General features: G+C 36.6%; 1 protein-coding gene across 1 annotated transcript in view; it reads right to left on the bottom strand.

The window, feature by feature from the left end:
• Positions 1 to 67: 67 nt before the first annotated feature.
• The window catches only part of LOC107669142 (protein zyg-11 homolog), a 24,997-nt gene continuing 6,065 nt past the window's right edge, over positions 68 to 18,999 (bottom strand). Inside the window, exons 3-16 of the mRNA XM_016461264.1 lie at positions 16,381 to 16,895; positions 14,855 to 15,100; positions 14,592 to 14,732; positions 14,335 to 14,511; positions 12,068 to 12,132; positions 11,131 to 11,230; positions 6,030 to 6,080; positions 5,764 to 5,925; positions 5,622 to 5,669; positions 3,998 to 4,195; positions 3,852 to 3,904; positions 2,683 to 2,780; positions 2,415 to 2,594; positions 68 to 1,635 (exon numbers count right to left, since the gene is read on the bottom strand). Coding sequence (XP_016316750.1) covers positions 1,619 to 1,635; positions 2,415 to 2,594; positions 2,683 to 2,780; positions 3,852 to 3,904; positions 3,998 to 4,195; positions 5,622 to 5,669; positions 5,764 to 5,925; positions 6,030 to 6,080; positions 11,131 to 11,230; positions 12,068 to 12,132; positions 14,335 to 14,511; positions 14,592 to 14,732; positions 14,855 to 15,100; positions 16,381 to 16,895 — 2,051 coding nt within the window. The 3' untranslated portion in view covers positions 68 to 1,618. The remainder of the gene's footprint in view (positions 1,636 to 2,414; positions 2,595 to 2,682; positions 2,781 to 3,851; positions 3,905 to 3,997; positions 4,196 to 5,621; positions 5,670 to 5,763; positions 5,926 to 6,029; positions 6,081 to 11,130; positions 11,231 to 12,067; positions 12,133 to 14,334; positions 14,512 to 14,591; positions 14,733 to 14,854; positions 15,101 to 16,380; positions 16,896 to 18,999) is intronic.

The raw sequence follows: 18,999 nt of genomic DNA, 5'->3' as shown, positions 1-18,999 counted from the left end.
GTTTCAAATCCACATGTACTACAGTACAAACATGTTGAACATGCTGTACTTATGTTACTACACTGTAACCAGTGTTGGATTTCAATTTCCTTTGAAATCGGAGCTTTGTAATGCCTAAAAATAACCACCACAAATAATTTAAAAAGGACTTTGTCATGTTCATTTTTCATGTACGTGATGAGAGTCTCCATGCTTGGCCTGTAAAGTTCAGTGAACTCATTTGGTCCATTTATAGTGGCAGACTAAATTTAACATCAATATTTGTTAATGTCGAAACTGAATCCAAAAACGGATATGTTGTGAAGTATCTCAGGTCTGTAAACCTGGCCAAAGTTGCCAGACGAAATTAGAATTACAGTAGAAATGATAACAAATACTATTTCATGCAATGTGCAAGAACAGCTGCATGACACAATAAGATTTTCTGGAACAAAGCACATTTGCTGGAGCATCTCATCATAATACATGGCCCAGTTATGAACAGAAAACCAAATCCATGCTGCGAAAAGAAGCATACACATCAAGGGAAATTAAACATTTATGAACAGAAAAAAGCTTCTGTAGATCACTGGAACAAAATGGAGTATCATTTTTTTTAATTGCAATTTCAAACAAGACAAGTTGAACCTGCTGTTTAACAGCTTCATTAGTGTTAAATTAAATCAAACTTCAAGTTCAATGCAAGTATGTTTAGCAAGAAGGCAAATCCAATGACGTTTGGCAAATCCCCAGCGCTCCAAAGTTGCCATGATGAGAACAAAGTCCTTCCTCTTGACTTTTTTTACAAGGTGCCGTTGATCTGCGTCCGTTTTTATGTCTACATGCTTGATTTCTCAACGTGGTTTACAAGGCAATCCATTTATTGATGCGTTCCTGCTTTCCAGCAAAGGCAAAAGCTTTATTTTTATTCATCTCCACCCGTTTCGTTTGCTTCTGAAGAGCTCTGGGTTCTTGAGGAATCTTTCATCTGAGTGTCCAGTCCAGTACCATTTTTGAAACAAACTCAAATCTGGATCATAATACTTTGCGTGCAACACAACATCATAAACACTGTCATCTGCCACGGTTGATATACAGTCTATAAAAATATATTTCATCCCTAAAGCTCTCATGCTGTTGAAGTACACACTTTTTTCTCTCTCATAGATGCAATTTAACATATTCCACTCTTAATGTTACCAAACAGTTCATGTATTTCCATGTAACAACAACTCTGTTGTTGTCTTTTTTGTATTATTGCATTTTATGCCCAACAGGACAGAAATCTGCCATATAAACGAAATTTCCTATGGAGTTACATCCAAATCTGAATATGCATACATAGCAATCTGATGCACATGCTCTTAATACACACATATAAACTCTCACATACTTCCCACGTTTTGCTGCTGCGCATCTAAATAAACATTTCCTCAGATAACGGAGACTTAATTCTTACGTCAAATAAATAACGGATTCCATCGTGTGCAAACATATGCAAAGTAACGCATCCGCACGTTCCTCCTAACAGGAAGAGCAGCAGAGCATCATTGTCATACGGATGGGCACAAGTGAACACAAACACATACAAAAAGCTTCCAGTTTTTTGAGGCATCCTATCCAGAGACCACTAATTGTGTCATGGAAGGTTTTTCTCTGGAAAACAAAAAGAAATGTGGAATTAAAATCTCACGTTAGACCTAAAATTGAACATTTAAACTTTAGAAAGTGAAGTTTTGAAATGCAATTCGAAGGTAAAATCCCTTAAAGGGATAGTTCACCCAAAAATGAAAATTCTGTCATTAATTACTCACCCTCATGTCGTTCTAAACCCGTAAGACCTTCGTTCATCTTCGGAACACAAATTAAGATATTTTTGATGGAATTTGAGAGCTCTCTGACCCTCCATAGGCAGCAAGGATATTACCACGATCAATGCACAGAAACGTAGCAAGGACATGGTTAAAATAGTCCATGTGACATCAGTAATCGTGTAATTTTACGAAGCTACGAGAATACTTCTTGTGCGCAAAGAAAATAATCAGCGCTGATTACATTCTGGGGTACTCTCCAAAATGGCGGAAAACGGTAACTCGGGGAGAAGAATTGTTGAATAAATTATGTTATTATTTTCTTTGCGCACAAGAAGTATTCTCGTAGCTTCGTAAAATTACGGTCGAACCCCTGATGTCACATGGACTATTTTACTGATGTCGTTGCTACGTTTCGTTAGGATCCTAGCTGTCTATGGAGGGTCAGAGAGCTCTTGGAATTCATCAAACATATCTTAATTTGTGTTCCGAAAATAAAAGAAGGTCTTACGTGTTTAGAACGACATGAGGGTGAGTAATTAATAACAGAATTTTCATTTTTGGGTGAACTATCCCTTTAAAATGTAAAAGGAACTTGACTTTGGTTCTTTTGTGGAAACGTACCTCTATGCATGTGTATTTTGGGTGGCTCTGTGTATCCTGTGCGCGCTCTGTGGCGATGTAAACTGTCTAGGATGCTTTCGGCCAATCGCCGCACGTCGCCGTGGGTTTTGGGATATGACCTCACTGCCTCTAGCTGCTGCTGTCCTCCCTCCTCCAGTAACATGCTGCAGTACCGCCCCGCTGCATTCATGTAGGCAGTACAGGAAATAAAATTAACAACACAAAGTCTCTGGGCTCAGAAGTGTTGGGTTTATAGTGCTGATCTCACCATTTTTGCTGCAGACGTGCTGCATGGCCCATGCGGCCCACAGCTGGACTCCTGGGGTCTGGAAGCACTCCAGTAAAGGGAAGAAAGGGTTGAACGACCTGGAAAAGACAAACAGAGATGTACACTAAACACTTTATTTCTTTATAATACTATAAATCATTTTCTTTCTAGTGCATGAATGGCAAAGTAGAAGAGGGGTCTACACAAGCATTAAACCAAAAGCAAGACCCCCTTAATGTGACTGAACACCAGTGTCATGTCAAGTGTTGTTAACTAAAACTATTTAGTTTTTGTTTTAAATGGAAATAAACCTGAAATAAAACATACAGTACATATTAGATGAAACACGTAAACTGAAAATTAGAATATGAAAAACAAGTGTAATAACAGAAAAAAAATTAAATAAATGGAAAAAAAACTAAATGGAAACAATAATTAAAACAAAATAAATTAAAAAAAGGGAAAAGGCACACATTCATTTTAGTTTCTTAAACTGAATTTTTAAATTAAGAAATGAAAATGAAAACTGAACATATAATTAATCATATTATACAAAATTATTTGTAATAATGCAAAAATAACACTGCTCAACACAACCAGTACTGTCAATGTTTTAGTTAACAACTTTAAAGTTAATTGCAAACTTGTTGTTACCTTGTTGTCATTTATTTTTAATAAACATTTTATGCATTTTACAAATTTAACTGCATATATTAAATGTTTATTTATAAAAAAAATTAAAATAAATCTGTACTTTTTAGACATTTTGTACATTAAAGTAAAAATTGTTTCATGTCATAAAATAAATAGGAAAAAATAGCTCATGCATTATTAACTTTATTCCTGTGGTTCCATTAAAAAAAAATCATAATTCATGTTTATCTTACAATATATTTTTATATAAAAAAAAAATAGATTTTAAGCCCAAACTCAATAAAAGTTTGAGGATTTAAGAGCCCAATGAACTAATTTGATTTTTTCCCCAAATTCTCAGGTTAAATTTTTTTTAGGGCACTGTTTTAATGGTTTAAATAAAGTTTGATCATTAAAAAGGGTGTCTAATCAATTGAATTCAAAGCTTTAATAATTTATCGACATTTTAACAATAATAGTACTCGACACTGTTTTTGCTTCACATTCAGTGAAGCATGTTTCTTGTCATTTCTCACCTGTACGCTACCATCTCACATTCCGGCGTTGGCCACTTCAGAATCGCCGAATGCTGGGAGAGATACATAATGATTAAACCATTTACTCAGGCCTCAGGTGCAATAATACCCAAACAATTTATACTTGTGTTTGCGCAAGCACGCACCAGTTGCTCCAGCAGCGTGGTCCTGAGTGACAGGTCGAGGGTCCACACCTTCTCGCCCCGTGAGGTGAGGTGTGCCAAGATGCCTGCGGCAAAATAACTGACCTCCACCCCTGGACTGTGCAGCAGAGAGCGGATGTGATCCAGAAAACTCTGAACCATCAGCTCACCGTGCAACTCCCCCACCTCAGCGATGTTGTTCTGAATACAAAGGAAACAATCACACAACACATTCAGAACTAGACAAGATAGAGAAAGGACAACAACAGCACAGGGGACCACAGCTCCAAAAATACAACTGAATGCAAAGCGAAATAGTCTCATTATACTTTCTAACTAAGGGAAACTATTAGCATAATCCCTCAGCAGTGCTTCCTTTGACACGAGAAGGCGTTTTTATCAGTGCTGCCCACAGCTTCAGAATCACTCACCTCAATTCAATTTCACCAGAGCACAACATTGCAATATGTATTTCTCTCTCCAGTGCATAACCAGTACAGAATTATTAGAGGCTTGATACAAAAAATGCTTCTATTTGATGGGTTACATATGCTTCTAAAGAATGTTACGCATGCACACACACAAGTGTTCGAACGTTTTGGGGTTTAAAAAAAAAAAAAGTCTCTTATGCACACCAAGGCTACATATAATTGATCAAAAATCCAATATAACAGTAATATTATGAAATATAATATAAATACATTTTAATATGCAATTTATTTCTGACGCAAAGCTGAATTTTCAGCATCATTACTCCAGTCTTCTGTGTCACTTCAGAAATCATTCTAATATGCTCATTTTGATGCTCAAGAAACATTTCTTATTATCAATGTTGAAATCAGTTGTGCTGCTTAATTTTTTTTTTTTTGGAAAATGTGATACATTTTTTGTTAATAATTCTTTGAGTACAAAGTTCAATAGAACAGCATCTTTAAGGAAACATCTTTGTCACCTTTGGTCAATTTATCAATCCTTGCTGAATAAAAGTTTATATATACAGTCAAACCAAAAATGATTCAGACACCAATTTGTCATAGAGTGGACTACCAGTAAAACTGATAAAAATTTGGCATCAAAAATTATGACACTTTGACCTGACCATGTTTTGCTTAAGTGTTTTTTGTTTAATTGCTAATGCGACCTTTTTACACCACAGACTGAACAAAATTAAGGTAATTGGTTGACCTAAATTGGTATTATCTAATTGTGTTAACAGCTGACAGCTATTCAACCTAATTCATTTGTGAGACAGTCTAACACAGGGGTGCCTAACCTCGGTCCTGGAGGGCCGGTGTCGCTGGAGGGCCAGAGTCCTGCAGAGTTTAGCTCCAACCCTAATTAAACATACATGCACCAGCTAAACAAGGTCTTACTAGGCATACTAGAAACTTCCAGGCAGGTGTGTTAAGCCAAGTTGGAGCTAAACTCTGCAGGACACCGGCCCTCCAGGACCGAGTTTGGGCACCCCTGGTCTAACAGAAGGTTTGCATTCTTGAGATGTGTGTGCGTGTTTATGTGAGCTAAATTAAAACTAATAAAAATAACTTATTTTAAGGTTTAAATCAGTTTTTGAATCCCACATTTCCAGTGTGAACCTTTGACCCCCACTGTATAGATTGTTTCTTACCAGTAAACCCAGGACCTTCTGTTGAATGGATGACTCTGATGGAAAGGACTGGAAAAAGAGACATTTTGAGATGAGAATTCAAGGCAGGTTTTTAACAAATTACTGTTGCGTTCTTCCGAAAATTCCATAAAAAGGTGTTTACCTCGAGTACTTTGATGAAGAGCTCTAGTCCCTGGTTCTCTATGAAGTGTCTGCAGGTGGTAGGAGATTCATCTGTGAGGTTCCACAGAGCACTGAGTGTGAACTTCAACGTGGCATCCACGATACTCTGACATGTTTTCTGCCGCACAATGTGCAGGAGTTGCTATGATGTGAAGAGTGAGAGAGAGATAAGTATCCACTATTCCTTCCATTCAAGTGTTACAAATGTTAAATGTTAAATTTGAGAGGAAAAAAACAACAACTTACCTTTACAATAAAAAGCTCGGCTCCTAATTGTGCAGTTTGCTCAGTGGACAACTATTAAAAAAACACACACAAAGAGCCAAGTTAGATCATGGAAGAAAAAAAATACTATGGAAGTCAATGGCTACAGTCAACTGTTTGGTTACGGACATTCCAAAATATCATTCAAAATATCTTCTTTTGTGTTTAACAAAAGAAAAACTCTTACTCACCCCTCAAGTTGTTCCAGACATTTATGACTGACTTTCTTTTAGTTTGGAACAACTTGAGGGTGAGTAAATCATGACAGAATTTATATTTGGGTGAACTATCCCTTTAATTGTGGTCTGCTGATGTGATGTCACAATTGTGTGGCATTGTAGTATATGGAGCTATCTGAGGAGTACATATGTACAAAGTCAGAACACACTGACGAATGAAGTCTGCTTTGGGCCAATCATGAAGTTCTTATGGAGATGACGTGATTACTCTGAGCTGTTTACAGTAAGCTCTGCTGCTTTTTATTAGTCTTTCTATGTAAATATGCGCTAGATGGACATCTTTGACCACTGCGGCACGTCTAGCAGCTTTTTCAACGTGTCACGCTTGAGACCCAGCCTTCTGTTCCGTTCATCAGCGCTGAGGCTCTGCAGGTGGATACTACGCGTGTCTCGTGCTTATAAGAGCAAAAACGCATTCTGTTTGATCCCTTATGCCTGTCACTCAGACTTTAAAAATGTTTTCAAATTGGACAGATAGTGAAACTAAAGCGCTTCTCCTCATGCGGGCGAATGAAGACAACGGCGCAGCTTTTAAAGATAATTTCCGACGACTGACATCACAGAATTTACTGGTAATTTGGTGCTGATGTGTGAATTATCTCTTACCGGTAAAAAGCCAGAACGCCATTGCTTGTGTGAACAGCATATTTATGTATTTACCGGTAAAGTCATTCTGGTAATTTTACGGTAATTTACCGAGATTGCTGTGTGAAAGGGGCTATTAATAGCCACCCGATCAAAGAAAACACATGAAGTGTTAAGTGCAAGTAGGACCCTAGAAAACCTGCTATGCTTTTCTTTTAAACATACTGCGATAATTAGCTTTTTGTGGACAGATTCATACATTCAGTTTTCATTCATATCATATAAATAAACAGAGATTAACTACCTATGCTGTGTGACTGCCACTAGGGGGTGACAATTATTTTAGGGGCCTTTCCACCATGTATAATAAACATCTGATATGTTTTGCATGTGATTGTGTCGTTTCACACAGCTATTTCGCATTCAGACAAAGCTCGCCTCTGTACTTTTAAGGCTTCTATATGTAAGTGTGCCCGTTGATGACTGGCTAACCTCTCTGCATGTGAAATAAGTAGCAAGAGTAATAAAAGGGCATTGATATTAGGGATGTCCCAAGCCAATCTCAAAGAGCTGGATCGGGGCCGATCAAACTTTTTTTTTTAACTAATCGTTATCGGCTCTCCTCAGCCCGATCCTTATTTTATGTCAGCTGTAATGGCGGTGTCGTGCAGTATTCGCCTTCCATTAGATTTTCCAACCATCATTAAAAGGAAAAGAAGACGCTCAAATGTGCGTGTTCAGCTGCCATTAATACCAAAAGAAGAAGAAATGCGTGAGCTTCCGTTTTCAGTGTATTTGACGCGCACTTTTGTAACGATCACTCATTCATTTATAGTTTACTTAATCTGCAGTCAGACTATCTGAGACGTCGTTGCCATAACGTGTTGCATCTTGCTTTGGATTTGACTGACAGACTGACATTCCAGGGCTCTACAGTGCGACCATTTCAGTCGCATTTGCGACTGAAAACTACTGTGTGCGACTGAATTTTTTTTAGACAGACCCGATCATCATCATATTTGTGATTGTGCTCAGGGGAGCTTCAAAGGTTTCTAGGTGTTTTTGCAGCGTTGAGTAATGTATCACAGACATATCACACGAATCCTTTCATAAGCAAACTGTAGACGGTGTAAATAAGAGATTCATTGCGCAGTGTAGAGAGCTTCGTTGATTATAAATGTGAGATCGCGATGAACTAAGATAAGTGACAGCTTTTAATGATTGTTAAGGGAGTTTGTAAATGTGATACTGATTTATGCACTCATTCCACTTCTGAGCCTCATTAAATGTCTGAAAGTACACCAAGCCACTTTTGTGTTTTTCTGTGCCACCTCTACAAATTAATTTTGTTAATACTGATTTCATTTGATTGGTAACTTATGTTTCTTATTCTACTTGTTCTTATTCTGTCGTTTTAATTGCAATTTTTAAAAAGCTTATTAAATCTAATTTTTAAAGAATTTGACAAAAGATGACATACTTTTAATAAAGTTAGAAAAATGCCATTACAAAGGTAAAAACAAAATTCCACTGTAAATCACTTTAAGGAGTCAAATATCACCTCGTAATGGGAAGGCTAATTTTTTTTATAAAATTTTGGATTATTGATTAGAAGGTGCTCCTAAGATTTTGAACGTGCTCCTAAATTTAAGTTAGGAGCACAAGTGCTCCTAAAAAGAAAAGTAAGCGTAGAGCCCTGCATTCTGACACTGCGAGCTTCATGCTTTCTAACCATATCTCCACTATTAGCTATTTATGTTGCAATTTTTCTGATTTTTGTATATATAAAATACAGGACGTTTACATCAGTAATCCTATTTTCTACCAATGTCTTTATACAGTATGGGCAAATATATACATAGAGAGTGTATCTTATATATGTAAACACTCGCACACATTATTTTACTCTCTGTGTAACCCCTCTCTTCTTCGTTCCGAGTGGGTCTCGAACCCGGGTCTCCGGCATGGGAGGCGGACGCACTAACAAGGAGGCTGAAGACTGTAGTCTCTAGCATCAGTCACTAGTGCGTCTCTTGAGATCAGGGGAGTGAGGTTTACCTGCACAGCACCTACTCGCTGGCCTCCGTTACATCTGCACAACTCTGTATACATTGGATTGATTTTAAAACGTTAATGTACCTGAATTGTGCATCAAACACTAGGAATATACAAGTATTGGGATATTCAAGTATCGGGACCTGGTATCGGCATTTATTAAATGACTTGGATCGGGGGCATGCATGTATAAATGTACAATCTATAATATATATAATGTATAATCATATAATCCATGTATAACTGTAGATTATATGCTGATAGACTCAAGGTGCTTCCCAAATCGTGTACTTATGCACTATTCCAATATGTTTAGTAGCATAAATAGTGCGAGTAGTACGTTCACACGGAAACCTCCAAAAAGAAAAAGTGCACTTTAAATACCCGGATGATGCACTTAAATAACCGAAAAACTAAGTGTGGAATGTTGGACACTTAATGCACTCAACTGTCACAGCTTTAATTACGTTGCGAAGGGGAAGGGCTATCAGACTCTGATTATTAATGACAAAATAACCTTATAAAATTCATACACTACATGGTTGAGTACCTAGTGCTTCATTTGGGACACAGTTTCACGGTTGTGACTAGGGGTGGAACGGTTCGCGGAAAAAAATCAAACCGTACAGTTCTCCACACACGGTTCGGCACGCGCTAGGACCGCGGTTCAACTTAAATCTGACAACGCATCTGTAATACGGTTTGATATAAATAATACGTCAAATAAACAGGGTTCGGCTAATAAATGTTTCTGTTGATGGATGTGCATTCTGGCTTCTCAATACATTACAACAGCAATGAGGAAAAAAAAAAAAAAAAACGTGGACAAACCATTCACTCTTGTTCAATGCGAATGCCGTATGCTGGAATATGAGCATTTATTCCGTCATGATCACCTGGGTGCTGGTAGCGAACGCACACAGGTGAGACCTGAACAGCACACGCTGATATCTGTGTTTAAGCTAAACTCATTTAAGCTTTGCCAGTTTAAACATTTAAGAGCCAGAGGACGCAAGCTCGCACGCACAGTGAGAAGATTTGTGCGAGAGGGAACATTGAGCATGGAGGAGAAACAATAATGTACAGTATGTGGAAAATAATGCGTTTTTTTTTTACCTTAAACCACATAAACCCATTTCATTACACCAAATACACAAAATAATCTTCTTTTTAGCAGCATCATATGACCCCTTTAAGCTTTGCCAGTTTAAACATTTAAGAGCCAGAGGACGCGAGCTCGCATGCGCAGTGAGAAGATCTGTGCGTGCGCTCATCCGAAGCGCGCAAACCCGCGCTTCAGAACGCGCGCAAATATTAAGTTCTCTCTGAAGTATCCTGTTTAAATGGACAAATTCACACAAATATTATGTCAAAATGCCCGTCTTGGTAAGTATCCTATAGCAGACATAGCCGGCTGAACGTATTGTATCAGTGCACTGGATCAGAGCATTCTCTTAAAGTGACAGCACTTTCTTAATATTAATCAAACAGCAACAACAAAGAAATCATTCACTGCTCTTGATTGAATAGCTTTTGTAACTTTAATAAAGATTAATATTTAATTTATACAGTCAAATATGCAATGCTGTTTTACATTTCATTACTTTATTCAATTTCTGTACCTAAAAACTAATGTTAGACCTACCTAAAAAAAAAACTGAAAATCACTGTTTATTTTATTTGTATCTTTACTCTATTGTATTTATTTGTGCTGTTGCTTGTAGTTAGATAGATTATTCTTATTTTCATTTGACAGTATAGTTTTTGCCTAAACATAGCACATACCGAACCATACCGAAACCGTGACTCTAAAACGGTGATACAAACCGAACCGTCAGTAAGTTGAACCGTTCCACCCCTAGTTGTGACGACGTCATTTTTTAAAATAAGCCTTGGTTCGCAGATGGTTTTCAATGAATGGGAAGGGAGCTTTATGTTATGAACATTAAAGAAACTTTTAATTAAGAATAAAAAAAAAAAACCCCACTAATTCAGCCCATGACAGCAGCACAGATAAACTCCTCTGACCGTCGCAGACATCAGCGAGCTAACGTGACACGGGGACAATCTGTCTCAGTTCTGTCACACTGCATTTCACCATGAATCACTGCGATAGAATGTTCTGAATCTTTTTGTGGGAGCCTCCAGTTTATGTTTCCTCTTTGCATTAAACCTGTTCTCAGCCACAGACTGCAGCTGCTCACCTTGGCAGCGAGGATGGAGATAATAGCTACGGCCATCCTCTGCATGTTCTGATCCTCGTGGTTACATAGCCACTGCATGACCAGCTTGGCAGCTTCGAACCTGAACAAACAAACGTCATAATTGATTCACAAAGCGGTGTGACATTTAAATCTGTCGACAAGACAACACGCTACCAGTTTGAACTGAAAATTTATCTGATAATCTTTTCATCTAAAATTTTAGGCTTGAATTATTTTAGAAATGTAGTAAACAGTCATGAGTAGGTGTGTCTAAATTGTTGACTTATGTATTTACAAAACAGAACTGTTTTTCTACATTCTGATCGGCTGAAACACTTTCCAAGGTTCCGAGTTTAAAGTTCACATACTCCACATTATTACTTTGAAAATACTTTTTAATAATACTTATATTCAGCAAGGATGCATTAAATAGATCAAAATAGACTATAATTAAACTTAACTTAAACTTTCTATTCATTACCAACAAAAAAAACGTCATATTAGAATGGTTTCTGAAGGATCATGTGACACTGAAGACTGGAGTAATGATGCTGAAAATTCAACTTTGCATCACAGGAATAAGTTACATTTTAAAATATATTAAAATAGAAAACAGTCAAAATGTTTCACAATATTACTGACTTTACTGTATTATTACCGTTTGCATAAAATCAATTCAGCCTTGGTGAGCAAAAAACGTAATAAGCTCTAACATTTGAAGAGTAGTTTCATAAAGCAACAATCAAATACAAGAAAAGAGCAACAGATGATTACTGGTCATGTAAAACAGATGAAAATAACATGCATATTTAGATTTCTTTTTCTTTAAAATGACTAATATGTATTGATATTACCTGAGCATTATTAGCAGCTTGACAAAAACTAAAGAGAGTGATTTATTATTGCAATATTTTTAAGTAGAAATGAAAAGTGGTACCTGTTGAAGGGAACCTCCTGCAAGATTCGATCACTGCATAGAGACAGCAGGCAGTTCTTCTGCAGCTGGAAAAAACAAAAACAGAACAACTGTTCACGGGGAAATCATAATTGGCAACAGTAAAATCTTTTCCATTTTCCTTAAAATGATGTATCATAATGGGGAACTGAATGATAATGTAAAATGAAAATGTTGAATGTTCTCAGGAAGAACAAATGCTTATTGTGTGAAAAAGTGTACTTCCTGTAGAAGTGTTGACACAATCATGCTACCAAGTGAAAGTGACCTGACTACAAAATACAATCTAATTTATTAATCCACTGAGGGAAACAATTTGAGCTGAACAGTATTGAAATATTCATAACATACTAGTGACGGTTTTGCTTGCGACGTAAAAGCAACATAGTAAATATTGCAGAGATTTTAATGCATTTCCAGTTTATCCATTTTTATCAGTTTATCTATCCATTTTTCCTAAATGCCATTATACTAGTTCAGGGGTAGGCAAGTTCGGTCCTAGAGAGCCGCAGTCCTGCAGAGTTCAGCTCCAACCCTAATCAAACACACCTGAACAAGCTAATCAATGTCTTCAGGATTACTAAAACCCCGTTCACACCGCCAGCGACTTTTTCGCTGTTTGTCGCTTGTAGCTGGCAATTGATGTCGCTAGTGGGCGTTCCCACTACTGGTTGCCTAGTTACCCCCGTAACACTCCACTACAGCAGATGAATCACGTGCTCTCCACTGACTTCACTCCCATTGGTTGTCACTCGCGAAATTCGCTGCTTATTTGCATAAAGTTGAAGAATTCTTAACTTTTGTCGCTTGACTCGCATCGCTTGACACACCCACATTCCGTCGCCAACGGTCACTGTCGCTCGTGTCGCCGGAAGTTGCCAGCTCTCCATTGAAAATGAATGGGATTATGTCGCTCTGTGTCGCTGGCGGTGTGAACAGGGCTTAAGGCTAAAAGGCAGGTGAGTGTTTTTTTTTTTTTTCTTTCAGGGTTGGAGCTGAACTCTGCAGGACTGCGGCTCTCTAGGAACGAACTTGCCTACCCCTGTACTAGTTCAATGTTAAGACGCTTAACTTTAGTAGTGAAAAGAGCATTCGAGTCAGTGCTATTTTAGTATTATTTATATAATATTATAATATTTTGAATTAGCGTTCATTTGTATATTTTCAAGTTTCGTTTGAATTTCAATTCAAGTTTTTATTTGTTTTTTAGCTTTATTTACATTTCCGTTTTAGTAATTTTAGTATTCAACTTAAACTTAATTTAGTTTCATATCAAATGTTTTTATTTAATATTTACTTATATACAATAAATAAATACATTTTTAATTTTATAATAATTGTTTTATTTAACATTAACACTGGTTTGAATAGGTAGGGTTGATTTATTCCCTGTGCAAACTGTCCATTTTAATAAATGAATTCAGTACTAAAACAATTCAAAATTAATTTTTTTTTAAAAATAAAAATATAAACATAGCTATATTAAATAATATTTGTGACCCTGGAGCACAAAACCAGTCTTAAGTCGCTGGGGTATATTTGTAGCAATAGCCAAAAATACATTGTATGGGTCAAAATGATTGATTTTTCTTTTATGCCAAAAATCATTAGGATATTAAGTAAAGATCATGTTCCATTAATATATTTTGTAAATTTCCTACTGTACATACATCAAAACATAATTTTTGATTAGTAATATACATTGCTAAGAACTTAATTTGGACAACTTTAAAGGCGATTTTCTCAATATTTTGATTTTTTTGCACCCTCAGATTCCAGATTTTCAAATAGTTGTATCTCGGCCAAATATTGTCCTATCCTAACAAACCATACATCAATGGAAAGCTTATTTATTCAGCTTTCAGATGATGTATAAATCTCAATTTCAGAAAATTTACCCTTATGACTGGTTTTGTGGTCCAGGGTCACATATAGTATAAAATACAAAAACTGCTCTTTATTGTAAAGCATCAATACATTCATGCATAATAAAAGAAATTAGTAAATGTTATTCGTCCTTGTGTTCATTTAGTGAAACATGTTTTGCTTATTATAAACTAGATTTATAGTGCATATAATGTTTTGCATTAAACATTTAAAATATTTGGCAACAAAATTAGAGCAATGATAACACTTATTTTTTTTGTTACACATGAAGAGCAAAAAAATACATTAACTATAGTCAGCTATAATTTTATTTCAGCCGTGATGGGCTTTTTATCTGATGTTTTAGTCTTGTTTTCATGCACCTGCTGGTGGTTGGGGAAGGTCTTCATGGCTTCGAGTAGCAGCTGTGTGATGTTCCCCAGGAGTCGTACAGGCATTCCAAAGGCCAGTTCCTGTTTGGTGAGGTTGAACACACAGGCACTGGCTGCCAGCTGCACGTTCAGTGTGGCCGGATGATTCTTCATCCCCAACGCTACCAACTGCAGATCGAGAGAGCAGATCGATATGGAGAAACGCAGTGACCTTTGCTTCAGCACTCAATCTTTATGAGTATGCATACCTTCAGGATGTCAGGTCTTGGTTTCTCAATGGCATGAGTGAGGCTGAAAAGGTGGAAGAGAGCTTCTCTGACAAACCCCTCTCTCTCACTGTATCTTCTCAACGCCTCACAGATCTGAGTCTCATTGGCCTCTCCAGTCACCTGCAAAAACAGAACAAAAGTCATGATCTTACAGTCACCTTCTACATCTAAAAATAAACAACAGGTAATCAGGATTATGTTGCATTTTTCAAAACATCTTGCTGTTGTGTCTGAGCACCTACCTTTAAGCTGCCCTTTCCAGACAGGAAGTCAGAGAATCCGGCATCGGTGGCCAGCAGACCAACGAAGGTCATGCCCGGTCTCGCCTCCACGAAAGCCCTGACCGCTGCATCGGTCACCTGCTTACGGCCAGACACGTCCAGAGACACCAGCTGGGGCAGGATGCCAGGGGTCTCCAGCAGCTGCCGCGCCACGTCGGATGTGAACTGCTTATCGTCTGAGATATCGAGGTGCTGTAAACCCTCCAGCTGGACAAACAGAAAAATAATGTGCATACAATTACATATCATCATGCAAAAGCATAATGATGAACTTTCTGGCTAGAGAGACAAATTTCTTAAAAGTCAAAATTAATTTTCTGCCATTTACTCTAAAATAAATTTGAAATGCAATTTGCACCTATAATGACTTGATATTTTCAATTTCTTTATTAAAATTCACTTTTTTGGGGGTTAAGTCAAAAATACCAGGAAGGAATATCAGGATCCATCCATCCATCCATCTTAAACTGCTTCATTGCTTATTAATATGAATAAAATAATTAAATAAAAAAGAATTAAAAGCTTGATTGTTTAATCACTGAATATTAAGACAAATGAGTATTGTAATTTTACAGTTATACAAATTTTTTTAATGTAACATTTTTTAATACTGATATACTAATAAACCACAAAATATTAAAACAAAATTAAAAAAATTTAAAGTAAATATTTCAGCTTTTTAAATTATTTTATTTTCTATTCAAATGCACTCCCCTACAACAACACCTCAACCGTTCTAGTATGATTTCCAAATGTAGCTGTTCAAGCCATCTGGGGAAACTGTGTATTTTTTTCATATAGCAGTATCTATAGCAACAAAAAGAAATTCTACTTCAGACCCTCTTGACTGTATTAAGGTCAGTAAATCACTGAAAATATTAGATAATTTGACATTTATGAAAGATAAGTATAGGTCAGGTTGCAAAATGCCCCTAAAAACTTAATGATAATTAATAATTCATATTTGTAAAAAAATATCATGAATTGTTAATGTATTATATGTATAATATACTAGTGATGATTTTTGTGATGTGAAAACAACATAATAAATATTGCAGTGATTTTAATCAGTTTTTCCTAAATGCCTTTAGACTAGCTTCATGTTAAGATGCATAACTTCAGTAGTAAAAAGAGCATTTGAGTCAGTTTTATTTTAATATTATTTATATAATATATTAATATTTTGCATTAGCATTCATTTGTGTATTTTCAGGTTTCATTTTAAATTTAATTCAAGTTTGTCCCTAAAAACGTCCATGATATTTATAAGTTAACAAATCATGATATTTGTAAAAAAAAAAACGTTTTACTTAAATAAATATATATTTAAAAGGTACAAGAGAAATATACTGTAATTATACTTGACGCAAAGTGTCAGTTACCTCACATGACATTTTTAGAGACGTTAAATTATACATGCCTTTGTTTCTTGAAAGACACAAAAATAACCTCAGTGACCTCAGCATTTAAACACATGGAGAGCTGACCTGACTGAGCACAGCCAGCAGTTGAGCGGTGGTCATCTCCAGCCTCTTGAGCTGGTGCATGGTGAGGTAGCGCAGCCTGCTCCTCAAGCCCAGGAGCGGAGTCAGGTTCGTCACTGAGGTGTTGGAGATATCCAAACTCTCCAGGCGAGGCAGCGAGCACACGTCCACCAAGCCCGAGTCGTAGAAGTCCACGCTGGACACGCTGAGCGCACGCAGCCCCTGCATGGCACTGAAACAGCGACGGCTGGGCTCCTCCAGAGAAGACATGGTCAGGCCGTTCAGGACGAGCCGCTGCAGACTCTCCTGCAAGGTTTTATTGGATGATAAACCTTGGAGGATGTCGGCAATGGTGAGGTCGGCGTTGACCCGTGAAGTGTCTAGCTCCACAAGGCGGTGCGGGCAGAGGGCACGGTGGAAGGCCTCGGCGGAGATGCGCGCGGTGCGGATGCAGGCGTGACGCAACCGGAACTGCTGGCAGCTTCGGAAGATTCCCACCGTGCTGTCATTCAACAGGCCTGTAAGAGAAACATTATGGTCAATGTTTTTAGTATAGATTCATTCATTTTGTCTGAGCTGACATACAGCTTAGTTTAATTTAATAAGTCTTAAGTCGCTGGGGTATATTTGTAGCAATAGCCAAAAATACATTGTATGGGTCAAAATTATTGATTTTTCTTTTATACCAAAAATCATTAGGATATTAAGTAAAGATCATGTTCCATGAAAATATTTTGTAAATTTCCTACCGTAAATATATTAAAACTTAATTTTTGATTAGTAATATGCATTGCTAAGAACTTCATTTGGACAACTTTAAAGGCGATTTTCTCAATATTTAGATTTTTTGCTCCTTCAGATTCCAAAATTTCAAATAGTTGTATCTCAACCAAATATTGTCCTATTATTCAATTTATACATTATACATTCAATTTATACATTATCAACAGATGATGTATAAATCTCAATTTCGTAAAGAGGTGCAAAAAGGCATGGAAAGCCAAGACACCAGCTAAAATCTATTAGTAATTACAAAGCAATCCTGCCCCTGGTCAGTGGAAATTAATATTAGCTGGTTCAGTCTCAAATGATGGCCTATAAAAAGGTGTCTCATGACCAACGTGTCACACAAGAAACATTTCATGATGGGTAAAAGCAAAAAGCTTTCTCAAGACCTTCGCAACCTTATTGTTGCAAAACATACTGATGGCACTGGATTGGTTACAGAAGGATTTCTATACTCCTTAATGTTCCAGTGAGCACTGTTGGGGCCATAATCCGGAAGTGGAAAGAACATTATTTTTCCATAAACCGGTTTCAAAGAAAACAATAAGGAATGCACTCAACCGCCATGGGCCGTATACAGGGTTGGGGAGTAACGGAATACTTGTAACGGCGTTACGTAATCAGGATACTAAAATCTAGTAACTGTAATCCGTAACAGTTACATCAAAAAACAAAGTATTCAGATTAGTTACATTTTGTAAAAAGTGGGAATACTATCAGGATTACATTTAAATTATATAAATTAATTTTTTGACATAACGCTATATTTAGCGACGCTTCATCATTCAGTAGTTCCTGGTTCTGTTGACACTCGTGTTGACTCACTAGAGCCACCTGCTGGTGCGTGCGCAAATAACACCTGTCTACAATTATTCTCCTCAAACACGGGATGAGATGCTGCTACAGTTAATTGCGATGCTTCCTGGTGGGAAAAACGTTTTCATGTCTGGAAACTTCAGTTATTTTGTCTTCAAAAAGTATAAAGGAAATAACATAGTTGTACAGTGTAAGCTATGCATGAAGACGTGTAAGTTTTCTAGTGGAAAATGAGCTGGAAAATGTAGAAATTAACATGAGAGTCCCCACACCATGGACCAGTCAATGAAATAAAGAAAGATCATAGCATTTCACATACATTTCGACAAGTAGGCTTATTTTAAAATAGACTAATATGTATATGGTGTAAATTTTTTAATGTTGTGTATAAACTATATTTATTTTTACTTGTACATGTTAAAGAAATATAAAAATAATAATAAAAATAAAACCGTAATAATACTAAACTGTATAGCCATTAGATGTCTGCATAGCCTTTTATATAAAAATATATATGGGCTGAAATATCTAGGTGGTGAAACAAGACACGACTTTTAACAGTTTCAAATAGCTTTTACTATAGTTTTTATTAGTTTTAATTTTAAAGTCATAGTTAAATTAAAAATACTTAGATATTGCTTTGTTGACTTTATTTACATATGTAACTTGAAGTAATCCAAAAGTAATCGGATTACATTACTTTTATATTGTGGTACTTGGATTACGTTACTGAATACTTTTTTAATGAAGTAATTTGTAACTGTAATGGAATACATTTTAAAGGGGTCATATGATGTTGCTAAAAAGAACATTATTTTGTGTATTTGGTGTAATGAAATGTTTATGCGGTTTAAGTTGAAAAAAACCACATTATTTTCCACATACTGTACATTATTGTTTCTCCTCTATGCCCCGCCTTTCTGAAACGTGTCGATTTTTACAAAGCTCATCGGTCTGAAAAGCGAGGTGTGCTCTGATTGGCCAGCTATCCAGTGCGTTGTGATTGGCCGAATACCTCAA

The sequence above is a fragment of the Sinocyclocheilus anshuiensis genome, unplaced genomic scaffold (assembly GCF_001515605.1).
Source record: "Sinocyclocheilus anshuiensis isolate Anshui unplaced genomic scaffold, SAMN03320099.WGS_v1.1 scaffold400, whole genome shotgun sequence".
Lineage (NCBI taxonomy): Eukaryota > Metazoa > Chordata > Actinopteri > Cypriniformes > Cyprinidae > Sinocyclocheilus > Sinocyclocheilus anshuiensis.
The sequence above is the reverse complement of the archived record's forward strand: the minus strand, read 5'-3'. Positions and strand labels throughout refer to the sequence as shown.